The sequence below is a fragment of the Lynx canadensis genome, chromosome D4 (assembly GCF_007474595.2).
Source record: "Lynx canadensis isolate LIC74 chromosome D4, mLynCan4.pri.v2, whole genome shotgun sequence".
Lineage (NCBI taxonomy): Eukaryota > Metazoa > Chordata > Mammalia > Carnivora > Felidae > Lynx > Lynx canadensis.
Window position 1 is genome coordinate 9002799 of NC_044315.2, and position 18590 is coordinate 9021388.

The 18590-nt window shown below is 41.6% G+C and overlaps 1 protein-coding gene across 5 annotated transcripts in view; it reads right to left on the reverse strand.

The window, feature by feature from the left end:
* Window positions 1-352: 352 nt before the first annotated feature.
* The window catches only part of SMARCA2 (SWI/SNF related, matrix associated, actin dependent regulator of chromatin, subfamily a, member 2), a 178891-nt gene continuing 160653 nt past the window's right edge, over window positions 353-18590 (reverse strand). For all 5 annotated transcript variants that reach the window (XM_030293896.1, XM_030293899.2, XM_030293898.1 and 2 more), the window contains 3 exons: window positions 16370-16502; window positions 2433-2575; window positions 353-1326 (listed from right to left, as the gene is read on the reverse strand). In XM_030293896.1, the coding sequence (XP_030149756.1) occupies window positions 1291-1326; window positions 2433-2575; window positions 16370-16502 (312 nt within the window). In that variant the 3' untranslated portion in view covers window positions 353-1290. The remainder of the gene's footprint in view (window positions 1327-2432; window positions 2576-16369; window positions 16503-18590) is intronic.

Sequence of the window (18590 nt, forward strand, 5' to 3'; positions counted from 1 at the left end):
GTTAATATATAAGTATTACATACCATATTACACTGTAAATCTATATTACCATATAGATTATCTGGCTAGTAAACAGAATTTAAAGCACTAGAAAAGGGTGAGCAGGGGCTTAGTGTGGCTTGGTCCATGGCACCAGATGTCTCCTGTTGCTTGAGATTAAAGTCCTGAAAGCAATGGGCTCTCCCTTGAGACAAACCTGGTTCATTCCAGAAGACCGGCTTTCTAGGTCTTCCCCCCCCCCCCCCCCCCCCCCAAGCCTTCCGGATTAAGAGACTGCCCAGCCCTCTGCAGGAGACCTTCACTCAGGCACCACGGTTTCAATCCCCTAGAACTCAAAAAACAAGAGGCAGTGTTGGTGGAGCTAAATTGTCTCTTTATTAGGAAAGCACCAACACCACATTCTTGGAAATTACTGGAATTTTATTTGCCTCAGGCTTATGACTCGCAACCAAAGACATTGTGCAAAGAAAGCAAAGATTAAGTACACTTTAGGGAGAAGGAGACGATACACATCAGTAACATAGGAGATCGGGCTGACAAAGGAAGCCATCCAATACACTAGAGAGATTGCAATATTCAATAGCGTTTTCAACAAAACTTTTTTTTGAAATCAAGAGCAAAAAAAAAAAAATTCAGCAATGTTTACAGTAGACATAAATCGTATACAGTTCAAAAAGCATTTTTTTTTCAGATCATAGAGCATAAAATGGAAAAATGTCTATGCAGGTGAAGTCTAATTACTGTACACTTATCACCTATTAAAGTTGCTTATATGTACCACAGTGTAAACAAACAAACAAAAAAAACAATACCGAACAAATAAAAACTCTGAAAATTGCCTGATGAAAAATAAAATAACCAGTGGCTTTTAATGGCTTCTCCTGGTTATCAGTGCTACAAAAAGACAAAAAAATCTTCTCATCTGGACAGGTGGTAAAACCAGGCACAATCAAACCGTTACCAAATGAGACCCACCCATAGAAATATACTATCCACCCACATATTTTCCATCAAAAGCTTTGTTTGTTTGTTTTAATCTTTGAATCTTTGAGGCCCATTTGGTCACAATATGTTACAAATATTTGTGTGTGTGTGTGTGTGTGTGTGTGTGTGTGTGTGTTTTTATACCATGATATCATATGTTTGTCTGGCACTATCCTAAAGCTAGTTTATAGATGAAGATGCTATAGAAACAACCCAGGGCCCATAGGACAAATGAACTCACTGGGCAGAAATGAGAGAGGGGACGAAGGAACTCAGTTCTACCGAGGAAAAAAAGGCCTGTACTCCTCACTCATCGTCAGTCCCGCTTGCTTCTGACTGTTCCTAAAAATAAGACAAAATGAAGGAAATGACACCTAAGAAAAAGAAGCAATAAATCAGCCCGAGGGCAAGGCAGAAAAGACACGACATTTTGGAAACAGTCAACCCAAGTCTCTTGGTTCTGTGTCAAGATGGCGAGACGCTTGTGAGGAATTCAAGCTAAAAAGGGGAGCCCCCGCTGGGAAATCCCAAAGCAATTCCCACCATCTGTACTACTGTCTTGCTTTCTTTCACTGTGGCATGAAAAGTTCAAGGCTGATAATTCTTATTTTTAACACTATGGGTTTGGAAAATTCACCAGAGGCAAAAGTACCATACGTTGGATGTCTACTCACGGGGACATCTTCTAAAGAAAACACAGCATTTTAAATGTATTCGAAAAGCCTGGGCCAAGGGTGAAGGCTGGGTGTGGGGCTGGGGTAAGAATTCTCAAATGTTTTCATCAGACCCAAAGGGTGGTGCCCTGCAGCACACGGACCAAAACGTTAAATTCTCTGTCCAGAAGAAGAAAAAAGAGGGGGGCGAGTGATAGCCTGAGGTCTTCTGGAAAGTGAATAAGTGGAGGGGATTTCCCAAGGCCGGTGGCAGAAGTTTCTGCCAGCAATGCCACTTGCCTCCAGAATTCGGGGATGGTGTTGTGCTGTTTGGGTCTGACTTCAACTTCTGCTGTTTGCTACTATGACCTGGAGGTAAGCACATGGAACCTTGGCCCTGGTTTCTGGGCTATGTTGCAAGTAAGAGAAACCTTAATTATGGATCATATGGGAAGGTAATTCTTTCAGGGCCTGGCTCCATAAGTGCTCCTGAATTTTTCCACCATGAAAAATAACCTGCCATGGAGAAAACTATGTTGGGAAGTGACGGGAAGATTAAGAAAGGAGGAAAGAAAACACAATTGACTAGTTTTTCATTTTTGAAGACAATGAAAAAGGCCCTAAACACAAAGCCCGCGATTCTTTGTCCTAGATCATGCAGCTTTAGTTCACATCCCTCAATAACAAAATCTCCCCAAGTCTTGGCGTTTCCATTTCTGGAAAATAAAGAGGGTTATGAAAGAGGTAAAGCGGGGAGAGGGCTTCTGGGCCTCAGTCAAAGCCTGGTCCACTTACGTTTTCCTCCTGCTCCTCATCGCTGTCGAAATCACTCACTACGGGTTTGGCTTTTCCTCGATTTGGCCTTTTCTTGCCTTTGCCTTTGTCCCGGCCTTTCTCGTCTTTTTTATTGAGCTTGATTTTCACCTTGACGGATTTTGCTGCAACAAAAACAAAACCACAGTGAGCCATCGTGGGAAGTCCTTCTGCAGGTAGTAAAAAAGGGCGCCAAGCTGCAGGTGACAAATCAGAAGGTCGCGGAGTATCCAGAACCCTCTCAATTCAGGCTTGTTCTCCATGGTCCTGTTAGCACCCCCTTCCACTCACAGACTTTTCTTGGTTAGGAGGACAAATTAATATCATCACCCTAAGGAGGCAGCATGAGGGATGAGGTCTTACAGAAGGCTGGGTTCTTTGGCTGTTCTCTTAACTCCCTCAGCAGGATAAACAGAGCTGTCTTCCCTACTCCTGGGGGGTTTTTCAGGAAAAAGTACAAATAAGTGTAAGGCTTTTAAAAATTTTTTTTGAAGGCCCGTGTTACTATGGAGATCACTCTAGTTGACTTAAAAAGAAAATTCACATAGTTGAATAATAGTAACAGCACAGAAAGGTAGAAAATGCAAAGTTAAATGATTATATGCTTCCTTTCCCACCATCTCTAGTAATTCCTTGTTGTTCTCTTTCTGGTGATTATTTCCAGAAAAAAACAGTTTACATTTTATAATTACATAAAGATGTCAAGCATGCGCACGCACACACACACTTTGTTTTATGCATGCTCAAATGTGACAGCTTGCCTGTATTCTCATATATGTGGGACATTTCTATCCATTCATATACATATTGGTCTAAATCTAAGTATTTTTCATTTTTGAGAGAGAGAGAGAGGGAGACACAGAATCTGAAGCAGGCTCCAGGCTCCGAGCTATCATCACAGAGCCTGATGCAGGGCTTGAACTCAAAAACCTCAAGATCATGACCTGAGCTAAACTTGGACATTTAACTGACTGAGCTACCCAGGCACACCACCCACCCTCCGCCGCCCACCTAATTCTTTCTAAAGCCTGTAAATGTTCTACTTCAAGGGTGCATGAAAAATTCTTTAACCCTTTAGTGGTGAGTGCTGAAGTTCCCAGGTTTTTTTTTTTTGTTTGTTTTTTTCAAATTTAGAATATAAGCAAAGCTGCTGTAAACCTATTTGTTGACAGGTTTGGCAGAACTGAGGAGAGATATGGTGAACATGTATCCACATGGTAAATTTCTACCAGCATTCTACTCAATGAACCTTCAAAAACTGGCATCCCTCTTCCCTTTCAAAGCTATTCTGAGGACAGGAATAAGAACACGAGGGAGGATTCAACGTGCAATAAATACCACAGAGGCAGGTGCGTACTCCAATGTACAAGGAAGATCCGTCCCATGGCACTGGGCCAGGACGGATGTCCGTGGAATACCATGTTTAGGATTCGATGATGAAGTCACTAAGGATGTGTAGCCCTCATTCAAACCGGTTAGACTGGAATATCATGTTTACTGGGTCTCAAGGCACATGGAAATGGATATTGTCATGGAGGGAATTACAGTTCTAGAAGGAAGCTTAGAGATGAGAGTTTTTCTTTTTAAAGTTTATTTAAAGAGTCGGACACTTAACTGAACCATGATGAGAATTTTTCAGACTTCCTTTGTGAAGAGGAGGGACCCACCAAAACACTGACACAAATGAAATCTTCCATGAGAGCACAGGGTATCCACGAAGAGAAGATTGGAGCTGTTCTGAACTGTAGTTCCCAAGTATGTTCTCCACCCAACCCGAATGCAGCAAAGGTGGGCAAATGCAAGTACACAAAATAGTATTCTAGTCAAGGCTTCCCTTCCTTGTGCCCAAATGTCTGCTGCATCATGAGCTATCAGGTATGGCCCTGTTGTTGTGTGTGGAGTAATTTAGGAAAAGGAGAAAAGCTGGGGTGCAAAGGCTGACCTATTAATGCATAAGGATGTGAAGCAAGGCCTCTAAAAAATTTCTAAAATTTTAATGTTTATTTTTGAGAGAGACAGGCAGACGTAGAATCCAAAGCAAGCTCCAAAGCTGTCATCACAGAGCCCAATGTGGGGCTCGAACCCACGAACCCCGAGATCATGACCTGAGCCGAAGTCGGATGCTTCGCCGACTGAGGCACTTGGGCATGCTGCCTCTAAAAACTTGCTAAACGAAAACAAGACATGAAATATCTTTATCTACACAGGCGGAGCATTTCCTGACATTTGCAGTACAGAAAATGCACGCGAGGTGTGAAAGGGCAGAAGGCTGGCAGTAAAGGTAAGAAAGTACTTCTTTAAGAAGATAATTTAAATACACCTCGGAGTGGGAGATACTGGAAAGCTACCCGATTTTGTGTGTCAGTGAACGTGTTACTTCCAAAAAGCCGTCATGCAAAACTCGACTAAAAGATGGGACCTATCAGGTAAGCACTACAAACAGCATCCTATGGCTTTATGATCCCACCATTATGTACCCATGAAAACTGTCCTTTATCAGGCAGAATAACAGCCCCTTGGAGATGTCCCTGTCCTAATCCCCAAAATGTTACATTACTTGGCAAAAGGGATTAATGTTGCTAATCAGCTGCCCTTCAGAAGGGGAGATAAGCCTGGATTAACCAGGGGAGCCCTGAGTCCTTAACAGAAGAAGAAGAGGAAGTCCCGAACTTACCTGCTGAGGACACATTGATTCTACAACTATATACAGAACAATTTCCGCAGGAGGAAAAAAAAAAAAAAAAAAAAACACAACGACCCCAAACTAGCTAAGTGACTTCTACACATTAGGCAAATGAGGAAAAAACATCACATCAAGAGGAGAGGCTGAGGCACATTCTCACCATAAACCCCACCCCTGGGGTGGTGCTTCCAGTTCAGGAGGTTAACGCAAAACCTGGAGATGCTCCCTGAAGAGTGAAGGGTTTGAGCCCCACATCGGGCACCCCAAGTTTTAAGACCTGCAGCCGAGAGAGGAGTCCCTAAAACATCTAACTTGGAAAACTAACGAGTCTCACATCCAAGAACCCCCACAAGGCTCTAGTGAGCTGCAAAATGGGGTGTCTTGGCCTAGGACCCAGTACAGGGGCAGTGATTGCGAGGCACCCAGACTTTAAGTGAAAAAGCCTTGTTTTATTAAAAGCTCAGCCTGAGCAGTGGGTGCCTCATCTGATGCACTTCTATAAAGGCCTGCGGGGGTGCTCCCCGGGGTGGAGGCATCATGCACTTTCCCTCTACCTCACCAGTGTATCTCCTGGACAGGAGCTGGTACCCTCCTCTGGTGCCCAATGTTGGCAGCTACCCCCACCCCCACCCCCGGGCAAAGCAAAAGGCAAGAGTCCAAGAACCCCAATCTTTTAGTGAAAGAGACCTATTAACTTGGTTTCACAGATGCGGTGTGAGGGGAAAATCTTCTAATGAAACATACCTCTATCTAAAGACGGGCAGGAATCCTTTTGCAAGACGTAGCAGGGCAGGCCTTACCTTTGAGCTCTTCCTCTGCCACACTCCAGAGAGAGCCAGGAGATCCCAAAGGGCCATTTCTACATGTAGGGCCATGGTTTTTATGTCTGCCAGCCCCGGGACATCTGGCCCTGGTGGCCCGCAGCTGATGCTTATGACCCAGCAGCACGGTAGACGTTGGCTCACTTTAAAAGTATCTAAGCAGCCTGAACCGCTATGCTCACGGAGATCCTCCCCTTTCAGACCATGACTGGTTCTTGGCACCACCTTAACCACTGGGAGCCACTGAAAATAAAACAGGCTGCTTAGAGTATCACAAAGGTGTGAGAGACCACCAAGAGGTAGAGCAGGGTTGAGTAAGTTTCGTCTTCAACAAGCGGTTAAGCTTTTAAGACCGAGAGAAGCCATAGTTTAACGAGTGCATCAAAACCAACACAGACTCCAGGGAGGTGAAGAGACAGAGGTATAATGTTCTCAAGGAAAGAGGAAGGTACACATTTAGGTATATCACTTAGCTCTATTTTCTTAGGGGCTTTTCCTGGTTAGGAGTTTAAAATAATGGCCATAAAAGTGCTCACAGAACTGGGTAGGAGAATGGATTAACACAGGACTTCCACAAGGAGACAGAAAATAGAAACAAGTACCCAGTAAGAATCAGAGCTGGGCCGCCCAGGTGGCTCAGTCGGTTCAGCATCCAACTCTTCATTTCAGCTCAGGTCATGATCTCATGGTTCATGAGATCAAGCCCCGAGCTGGGCTCCATCCTGGGCACGGAGCCTGCTTAACCTTCTCTCTCCTTCTGCCCCTCCCCTGCTCACTGTCTCTAAATAAACAAAGTCCCAGAGCTTAAGAATGCAGTAGCTGAGCTGAAAACTTCATGAGGAGAGATCCACAGAAGAAGGAATAAAACAGAACTGGACCAGCTGGACAAGTACAAGGGAAACCCCAGAAGACGATCAGATTTTTCAGCAGAAACTTTCTATGCCAGAAGGGAGTTAACAGATGTATGCAAAGTGCTCAAAGAGAAAAAAAAAAAAAAAAACAAGGCCAACCAAGAACATTCTACCTGGCAAATTTATCATTCAGAACTGGAGAGAAAAATGTTTTGCAGACAAGCAAAAGCTAAAGTTCATCAACCTCAAGAAGTGTAAGAGGGACTTTTCAAGCTAAAAACAAAGGGTGCAAGTTAGGAGCAACTCCTATGAAAAAACAGTAGTGAACGGATCACTTGTAAAGTTAATATGAAGGCTGAAGACAAAGGTAGTAAAAATAACTATAACTACAATAATTAGTGGAGATATGTAAGTATGTACACAAAATAAAGAGATGTAGCATGTGACTTTAAAAACCTGAAACGTGGAGGGGGTGGGGACAATAAAACTGTAGAGCTTTAGAATATGTTAAAACCTAAGTTGTTATCAACTTAAAATGGACTGAATAAAAATATAAACTGTTGTATGTAAGCCTCCTGGTAACACAAAGCTAAAACCTCCAGTAAATACACAAAAAATAAAGAAGTCTAAGGATACCACTAACCCCAGTCATGCAACCACAGAGGAAGGAGCAAAAGAAGAAAGGAACCATAAAAATTCCAGCAAGCAATGAACAAAATGGCAGTGAGCACACAGCTATTATTAATTGGTTAAAATACAAATGGGCTACATATGCCAGTCCAAATAGGCTGAATGAGTGGATAAGAAAAAGCAAGACCTGCCTAGAAGATACTCACTTGAGATCTGAAGACACACAGACTGAAAGGGAAGCGAATGGAAAATCAATATATTCCACACAAATCGAAACCTGTAGCAACAAAAGTTATATCAGACAAAACAGACTTTAAAACAAAGACTGTACTAAGGGAAAAGGAGAGGCTTTACATCATGATAAAAAAGGTCAATCCAAGAAGCAGATACAATATTGATAAATATTTATGTACCCAACATAGGAACACCTAAGTACATGAAGCAACTATTAGAGGATATAAAGAAAGAAAATGTCAGCAATATAATGAAAGTAGAGGAGTGTATCATCTCACTTAAATCAGTTGATGGATTGAAATGACACATGAAATCAGATGAAATTCATACATGTAGAGAGAACATTCCAACCAAACACTGCAGAAGATACATTCTTCCCAAAGGCACATACAACATTATCCAGTACAGATAACATGGTGGGCCACAGAACAATTGTCAATACATGTAAGAAGAATGAAATCGTGTAAAGTTTTTTTTTTGTTTTTTTGTTTTTTTTTTTTACTACAGTATGAAACTGGAAATCACTCACGAGAAGGAAATTGGAAAAAAAAAATACACAGATACCACACAACATCCTACTCAGCAACCAATGGGTCAACAAAGAAATCAAAAAGTAAGTGAAAGTCTCTTGCACGAATGAAAATGGAAACAGTAGTCCTAAGTCTGTGTATGCAACAAAACCAGGGAAGTTCATAGCAATACAAGCCTACCTCAAGAAACAAAAATCCCAAATAAACTATTGATTTTACATCTATAAGAACTAGAAAAAGAAAGCCCAAAGTTAATGGAAGAAAGGAAATAATACGAATCAGAGAGGAAATAAATGAAATTGAGACTAAAAAAACAATAGAAAACATTAATGAACTAGAAGTTTGAAGTGGTAACTAAAATTAATAAACCTCTAGCCAAGACTCATTAAGAGAAAAAGAGGGCTTAAAATCAGAAACACAAAGCATAATCAGTGACTACCATGAACAATTATATGCCAACAAATTGGAAAATAGAAAAACATAGATCAATTTCTAGAAACTACCTTCTAAGAAGCCTCAGTTATGAAGAAATAAAAAAAACTGAATACAGCAAATACAATAAAATTGAATCAGTAATTTAAAAAACCATAAAACAGGGGCGCCTGGGTGGCTCAGTCAGTTAAGCAGCCGACTTCTGCTCAGGTCATGATCTCGCAGTCCGTGAGTTCGAGCCCCGGGTCGGGCTCTGTGCTGACAGCTCAGAGCCTGGAGCCTGTTTCAGATTTTGTGTCTCCCTCTCTCTGACCCTCCCCCGTTCATGCTCTGTCTCTCTCTGTCTCAAAAATAAATAAACATTAAAAAAAAATTAAAACCATAAAACAAAATCTAGAACCAGAAAGCTTCACAGGTGAATTCTACCAAACAATTAACAGTTATAACCTATCCTTTCTCCACTTATTCCAGCAACTGAAGAAGGAATGCTTTCAAACTCATTTTACAAGGCCAGCATTAATTACCCTGATACCAAAAGGTCGATATACATGAAGGACACCGATGCAAAAATTCTCAGCCAAATACTAGCAAACTGAATTCAACAATGCATGAAAAGATCACATGCCACAATCAGGTAGGATCTACTCGAGGGAGGCAGGAGGCTTCAAATCCACAAAACAATGTAATATGCCCTATTAACAAAATGAAGGATAAAAATCCCATCTCAATAAGATGCCAAAAACACACCTGACAAAATTCAACAGCCAGTTCTGGTAAAGATTCTTGACAAAGTAGGTATAGAGGGAACATAGCTCAACATAAAAGACACCATATACAAAAAACCCGCAGCTAACAACATACTCAGTGGTGAAACACTGAGAGCTCTTCCCCTAAGAGGAGGAAAAAGACTACGACACCTACTCTTGCCACTTTTATTCAACGTAGTAGTGGAAGTCCTGGCCAGAGCAGGTATTGAAGAAAAAGAAAGAGAAGGTGTCCAAGTTGGAAAGGAAAAAGTAAAACTGTCACTACGGACAGAGGACACGATACCAAATACAGAAAAGCCTAAACACTCCACCAAAACACTCTTAGAATGTGTGGAATTTTACGAAACAAAATGGATGAACGTATGGGAAAGGAAAAAAGAGAGGGAAGCAAACCATAATATACAGAACAAACAGAGAGTTGATGGAGGGACGTGGGTGGGGGGTGGGCTAAATGGGTGACGGGTATTAAGAAGGGCACTGATTATGATGAGCACTGTGTGTTCTATGTGACTGATGAATCACTAAATTCTACTCCTGAAACGAATATTACACTACACGCTAACTAGAATTTAAATAAAAGTTTGAAAACAACAAAACCCTGCTACTGGAACAAAAAAATGAATTTGGCAATGCAGTAGCATACAAAATGAACATACAGAAATCATTTGTGTTTCTATATACTAATAGCTATCAGAGAAATTTGGGAAACAACACTCCCTCCAACTGCATCAAAAAAATGAAATACCTAGGGGTGAATTTAACCAAAGAGATGAAAGACTTGAACTCTGCAAATTGTAGGATGGTGATGAAGGAAACTAAAGATGTCACAAATAATGGAAAGATAGATCAAGCTCAGTCGGTTAATGTCCAACTCTGGCTCAGGTCATGATCTCACGGTTTGTGGGTTTGAGCCCCACGCCTGGCTCTGTGCCGACAGCTCGGAGCCTGGAGCCTGCTTCGGACTCCGTGTCTCCCTCTCTGTCTCCCCCTGCCTCTCTCAATGAACTTAAGAAGACTGAAATAGCAAAGCATCTTTTCTGACCACAGTGGTTGAAAAGAGAAATCAATTATTCACATGTGGAGCTTAAACAATGGTAGACAACAGCCCATGGGTCAACAAAGAACTCAAAGGAGAAATTAAAAAATAACTTGAGACAAATGAAAATAAAAACACAGCATACCAAAACTCCTGCAGCAGAAGCAGTTCTCAGAGGGACGTTCATGACAATGAATGAAGCATCAAGAAAGAAGAAAAATCTCAACCTACTTTTACAGCTCAAGCAACTAGAAAAAGAACAAACAAGTCCAAAGTTAGTAGAAAGGAGATAATAAAGATCAGAGCAGAAATAAATAGAGGGTAAAAAGGCAATAGAAAATAACATTGAAACTAAAAGCTGGTTCCTTGTAAATAAACAAAATGGACAAATCTTTAGCCACACTCACTAAGAAAAAAAGAGGTGTCAGAATCAATCAAAGACAAGTTACAGCTGATACCACTGAAATACAAAGGATCACAAGAGACCATTGTGAACAATTATATGCCAACAAATTTGGCAACCTAGAAGAAATGGATAAATTCCTAGAAATATAAAACCTATCAAGACCAAATCATAAAAAGGTAAGAAAATATGAACAGATCTATTATTAGTAAGGAGATCAAATCAGTAATCAAACACCTCACAACTAATAGAAGTCTGGGTCCAGACAGCTTCACTGGGGAATTCTACCAAACATTCAAAGAAGAATGAATACCAATCCTCTCAAACTCTTCCAAAACAAATAAGAAGAAACACTTCCAAACTCATTTTCTGAGTCCATTACCCGGATACCAAAACCAGACCAGGATGCCATAAGGAAAGAATTTTATAGGCCACTATCTGTGATGAATATAGATGCAAAAATCCTCAACAAAATATTAGCAGTACAAGTTCAACAATACATTAAAAGGATTCTACCCCACACTCAAGAGGCATTTATTCTGGGCATGTAATGATAGTTCAAATCACAAATCAATAAACATGATATACCACCTTAACAAAACAAAGGATAAAAGTCACGATCATCTCAATAGATGTAGAAAAAGCATCTGAAAAAATGCAACATCCACTTATGATAGAAACTCTTGACAAAGTGCATATCGAAGGAACAAACGTCAACATAATAAAGGCTATATATAAGCCCACAGCTAATACACTCAATGGAGAAAAGCTGGAAGCTTTTCCTGTAAGATCAGAAACAAAAACAAGGACGCCCACTCTTGCCACTTTTATTCAACACAGTACCCGAAGTCCTATCCAGAGCAGTTAGGCAAGAAAAAGAAAAGGCACCCAAGTTGGAAAGAAAGAATGGAAACTATCACTAATTGCAGAAGATAATGTATATAGAAAACGCTAAAGACTTCAAATATGTTAGAGCTAATCAAAGAATTAAATGGAAGGATACAAAATCAATATACCAAAATCTTTTGTACTTCTAAACACTAGTGATGAGCTTTCAGAAAGAAATTAAAACTATTCCATTTACAGTTGCCTTGGGAAAAAAAAAAATTCCTAGGAACAAATTTAACCGAGGAGGTGAAAGACACGTAAACTGAAAACTATCCAATATTAATGAAACAAGTGGAAAAATATTTGTGCTATCAACTGGAATAACACTGTTAAGATGCCCATACTACCCAAAGCAACCTGTAGATTCAATGCGATGTATAAAATTCCAATGGCATTTTTCACAGAAATAGAGCAAATTTCTATTTGTTCTAAAATTTGTGTGATGCCTCAAACAATCCAGAGCAGCCCAAGCAATCTTGAGAAAACAAAGCTGGAGGTATCACACTCCTTGATTTCAAACTATATTACAGAGCTAAAGCAACCAAAACAGTATGGTATTGGCATTAAAAACAGACATATAGATCAATGGAACAGCATAGACAGCCCAGAAGTGAAGCACACACGTGGTCACTTTACAACAAAGGAGCCAAGAAGGTACAACAGTGAAGGGCCAGTCTCTTCAGTAACGGTGTTGGGAAATCCAGACAGCCACATGCAGAAAAATGAAACGGGATCACTATCTCACACCATACAAATATCACATAACAAGAATTATCTCAATGAAGATAAAAGACTTGAAAGCATAAGACCTGAAACCATCAAACTCCTGGAAGAAAATATAGGCAGGAAGCTCCTTGACATTTGTCTTGACTTTATGGTGTTAGGTCTGAGAACTCATTGCCAACAAAAGCAAAAATAAACACGTGTGGCTACATCAGATGAAAAAGCTTCTGCACAGCAAAAGAAACTATCCGCAAAATGAAAAAGGGGCCTAGTGAATGGGAGAAAGTGTGTCCAAATCTTATCCCTTCAGGAGTTCATATTCAGAATATGAAAGATCTTCTACAACTCAACAGCAAAACAATCCAATTAAAAAAACGGGTAAATAATTTGAACAGACATTTTCCCAAAGACATATACAGATGGCCAAGAAGTACACGAAGAGGTGCTCAATATCACTCATCACCAAGGAAATGTGGATCAAAACCACAAAGACCTATCACCTTACACCTCTTAAAAGGGCCGCTATGCCAAAGACCAGAAGTAAAAAGCGTTGGCGAGGATGCAGAGAAAAGGGGACCCTCGTACCCTGTTGGTAAGAATGTAAATTTGTGTAGTCACTATGGAAAACTGTATAGAGGTTCCTCACAAACTAAAAACAGACCTTATTATTTGGCATTCCCACCTGTGGAGTTTACATGAAGAAAATGACACTAAATCGAAAAGATGTGTGAACCCCCACGTTCATTGTGGCATGACTCACAGTCAGGATTTGAAATAACCTAAGTGTCCACCGATGGGTGAATAAAGGAAATGTGTGTGTGTGTAGTGAACTATTATTCAGCCATAAAAATTTTTCCATTTGTCACAACATGGATGGACCCAGAGGGCATTATACTAAGTAAAATAAGGAAGATAAATACTCTATGATCTTACTTAAATGTAAATTCCTAAAAAGAAAACCAAAACACTCCCCGAGGCTGGTTGCCAGAGGTAGGGGCTGGAGGGTGACTGACTGAAAGGGGTTGAAAGGTACAACTTCCAGGTTTGAAACAAGTTAAGTCAGGAGTATAGAATGGTGACTGTAATTGATAATACTATGTATGTGACATTTGCTAAGAAAGTAGATCTTGTATGTTCTCAGCAAAAGAAAACATTTGTAACTATTTGTGGTGATGGATCTATTTTTTTTTAAGTTTTTAAAATTTGAGAGACAGAGAAAGCAAGTCAGGGAGGGGCAGAGAGGAAGGGAGACAGAGAATCCCAAGCAGAGTCCGTGCTGTCAGCTCAGAGCCCGGTGCAGGGCTCGAACCCATGAACAGGGAGATCATGACCTGAGCTGAAACCAAGAGCTGGAAGCTTAACTGACTGAGCCACCCAGGCGCCCCTGTGGTGATGGATATTAACCAGACTTAGTGTGGTGATCGTTTTACAATATATACAAATATGGAATCCTTACATTGTACACCTGAAACTAACATGTCATTATATCTCAGTTAAAAAAAAAAAAAAGTACAAGAAGAGGCAGGAAAGAGGTCGAAAAGACACAGCATGAGAAGGATGCACGTGAAATGGGTTCTGGCCTCCAGTGAGGAACGCGGCCCATGAACACCCTGATTTCGGTCCAGAGAGACCCACAGCACACTGTGACCTCTAGAATTGTGAGGTCCTAATTACGCGTTGTGTTAAGCCACTCCATTTTGGTGATTTGTAAAAGCAGCCCTAGAAAGATAATACATCAAGTCTCCAGCGAGCTCTGAGAACCTCAACGGATGAGGCTAAGAGGGCAGATATTTGAAAACAGATTAGAAATGTGGCTCTAAAATCGGGAAAGATCTAGCTCGGGTAAGTTACGTAGACCTACATCATCAAACACTGGGATCTCAGAACTGGGGAATAACCACATGCAATTGAAAAACGTTAAAATGAGTAGGAGGCAGAATCACTGAAGAGAATGTCATGGAGAAGGGATGTGGGTGTGGGGACACAACGCTGGCAAAGACAGGGGCCCCATTCTGTGGGGCAATAGGCATGAATCAGAGGTTTGAAGAATGTTTGCAGTGATTTTTGGGTAAAAACGTTCAGGACAGTGTTATTTAGAAGTGACATCGATATATTTTGTTCACCTCATTAATGAATGTTAATGGATACTGCTGTTATTAAGACACTCACTGCTACTGGGAAATGTTCATAATACAGAAAAATTATGCTACAAAACAGTGTGCTGTGCTTTTCTAAAGAAAATATATGGAGAAAAAAACCTGAAAGGCCCATTCTCCAAATGTTAAATGTATATGGGGTAGCGGTATTACACATTTTCCTTTCTTAAAAAAATATTTTCCAAGTTGTCTGTACTAAGTTTGTTTGTTTTTTTTTTTTAATTTTTTTTTCAACGTTTATTTATTTTTGGGACAGAGAGAGACAGAGCATGAACGGGGGAGGGGCAGAGAGAGAGGGAGACACAGAATTGGAAACAGGCTCCAGGCTCTGAGCCATCGGCCCAGAGCCTGACGCGGGGCTCGAACTCCCGGACCGCGAGATCGTGACCTGGCTGAAGTCGGACGCTTAACCGACTGCACCACCCAGGCGCCCCTAAGTTTGTAATGAAGAACAAATCTAATAAAAAAAAAAAAAACTTCTGAAGTATACCTGTACTGTTTTAGACAGAAGACCGTATATGGCGGAGATTAATTACTTGGAGAGGAGGAGGTAGGGGTGAGAACATACTTAGGTAATCAATTTAGACTTTTGAAGGCACCTGGGAGGAAGCTTCCACAAAAGAGGTATTTGCCTTGGGTGCAAAATTTCTGAGTGGATAAAGAAGATGTGATACACACACACAGGAATATTACTCAGCCATAAAAAATGTCATTTGCCATGACATGGATGGAGCTAGAGAGTATTAGGCTAAATTAAGTCAGAGAAAGACAAATACCGTATGATGTCATTCATATGCGGAATTTAAGAAACAAACAAACACAAAAATAAAGCAAAGGAAAAAGACAAACCAAGAAACAGACTCTTAACTACAGAGAACAAACTGATCCCCCAGAGGGGATGTGGTGGGGGGGCAGCAGATAGGGAAATAGATGATGGGGATTAAAGCACACACTTATCATGAAGAGGACTGAAAAAGGTAGAGAATTATTGAATCCCTGTATTGTATACCTGAAACTCACAGAACACTGTATGTTCACTTTTCTGGAGTTAAATTTCAAAACTTAAAACAATTTCTGAAGGCACTGAAACTAAGTAATTGAGATAAACATACTAATGCAGTGTTTGAAATACTTGAGGCTAATGCCAAAAAAATCCATGATGAACAAAATATCAAAATTTTAAAGGCAGATCAGTACTGGATCCATGACGGACAAAATGGACCCCATTTCCAACTCACTTTGACAATTATTTTCTAAGACAAGGATTCTCACAGTGTGTTCTTGAGCCCCCACAGCATCAGGATTTCCCGGGAAAGTGTCAGAAATGCTCTCTCTTGAGCCCAACACACAGGTTACAGAATCAGAAACTCGAGGGGGAGCGGGGATGCCTAGAAATCAACGCTCCATCAGTCCTTCCGGGCTAGGGAGCCTCTGTGTTCCATAACAGACAGGTGTCATTAACAGCTATGTTGGTAGAAAATGTGTATAACACTAATTTTCCAAGACAACATTCAGCGAGTGTTTGCTACGAGTCTGGCTATATGCTAGGCTCTCTGCATGCATTGGGGATGTTTCTCATACCTCGGTTTTATAGGGAAGAACACTGACCTTGATCAGGGTTAAGTACACTGCCTGAGGTTGGCCAGCAAGGACACGAGAGACCACAGAATGGCGGACTCGAACATCTGTTTTGTTAGCATCTGTGGAAATGTCTCTGCAGGTGGCGAGAGGCACAAAAATGGAAGAAACACATGCCTGGGCTTACCCTCTGACTCGGACTCCTCTTCATCTTCCTCCTCCTCCTCCTCGTTGCTGTCGTCCTCACTCTCTTCCTCTTTGGCAATTTTCTGCCGAGCGCTCTTAAACACAGACTGTAAGACGATCGAGTCTTCATAGATCTAAAGGGTCACAGGGGCACCGGTTACAAACACAAGCTGAGGACTCAGTATCACAGCCACAGTCTCTTCGTCAAGGCACACACCCGCTTTGCTGTACGTGAATCCTATTAGAAACATCAGTGTTAGCTTTTATGCCTGCGGGAAACCCAACAGGAAAACGCTGAACTCTACTATAGACACACATATTCTTACGGAAAAACAGTCCACTTGTGGTTGAAATTGTGTGCGTACGTGTGCATACATACTTAGGGAAGGGTAGACTTGCGTAAGATATCCTCACAACTGTGGCAACACAGAACACTTACAAAACTTCCATTTGTTCCTTGAAGTGTTTTGTCGAATGCTGTGGTAACACAACCTTGTCTAGAATGCAGATCCCCTAACAAAATGGAGGAAGTTGTTCTTTATTACTGGCTTATCAGTACTGGCCATGACTATTCCAATCAATACCTCACTTTCAGTGTATGCACAGACCTGAGCACAGCCCTGTGCGGTAGCTGCTGAGCTCTGAAGCTCAAACATGGTCCTTTTACTCCAAAAATGAAAAATTCAAGTACCATACGATCCAGCAATCCCACCTCTGGGTATATGTCCAGAAGAATTGAGAGCAAAGTCTTAAAGAGAGATTTGTACTCACATGTCTACAGCACCTTTATTCGTAACAGCCAGGAGGTGGAAACAAGTCAGGTGTCCATCAGTGGATTGACGGACAAATAAAATGCAGTACAGAAGGAAAATGGGGTATTATTCAGCATTAAGACGGAAGGAAATCCTTTCATATGCTAAAACCTGGATGAGCCTTGAGAACATAGCCCTGACTGAAATAAGCCAGTCTGAAAAGGACAAATACCGTCTGATTCACTTACATGACACATCTAAAGTAGTCAAATTTGTAGCAACACAAAGTGGAACAGTGGTTCCCAGGGACAGGGGAGCGGTCAATGGGGTGGTGTTTCACGGGTAGGGGGTTTCGGCTTCACCAAAGAGTTCTGGAAATCTGTTGCACAACAATGAGAACATCCTTAACACTACTGAACTGCACACTTAAAAACAGTGAAAACGATACATTTTAGGTGTTTTGCCAAATTAAAAAAAAAATACGGAAGCCAATGGCCTTGGACTCTAGATCTAGAACATAATCCTTTTTTGTGAGAAGCCAAACACTCACTAAGGTGACTGGGAGAGCCACAGTGAGCCCCAGAGGTAGTACAAGGGAAGAAATGATGGGGAGAGGCTCTGAGGTGGGGCCACTGGGGGTAGAATTTGCCAGAAATCAGAATGCAGCTAGATATGCACAGGTGAGGAGGATTCCATCAGGGCTGAGAAGGGAGGGGGCTATTTAGGGAAAGACAGCAAGTGAGAAAGGTGGGGAGGCAAGAATATGATACACGTGGGATTGCACCAAGCAAGGTCATTTCCTAGTGGTGACAGTGGACTGCTTATGCAAGATGTTGCGGTCTTGTGACCACATAAAGGGCACACGGGCTCTCTCTCCCTGTCCTATTTCTTACGGCAGCACGTGCATCCGGGTGTGTGTTCATGGGGCAGGTGTGACTGGACCACGAACTAACTGCTTAGCCTGAAAAGCAGCAGAGACAGAGGCTATAGTGTGAGGGTAGGGTACGACTTTGGAAAGCAGCCTATGGAGATTCAATTCCTTCTAGAATCTAATAGCACATGGTGGGAAGTAGATGGGCAGGAAAAGGAGCTGGTGAGAGAGTGAGCCACATGTTTCCAGGATGGACGGAGAAGGAAGCCAGCCAAGAGACCATCTAGGACTTTAGTTCACGTGTGAGACAGGGCGGCTGTGGCACCAGAGGGGGACCGGAGGCACAGCACCACCTGCCCAAGTCCAGTATGACGAACCCAAAAGTCCATCCAGCGACTGCAAGGGGTCATTCACAGGAAGACATCCTTGTCGACTCCTGCTTATTACCCTCTCTGCCCTGGTTTCCATGTGAGCCTTCTTTCAAGAGGGTCCGGATTGCAGAAGGCCTGCTTTCAAGAACTACTGCTGAGGTCGGCCATGACTTACCGCCGTTAACCTGGAAACGCACAGTCTTTTCCTAAAAGGCATAAAAGGCCCAT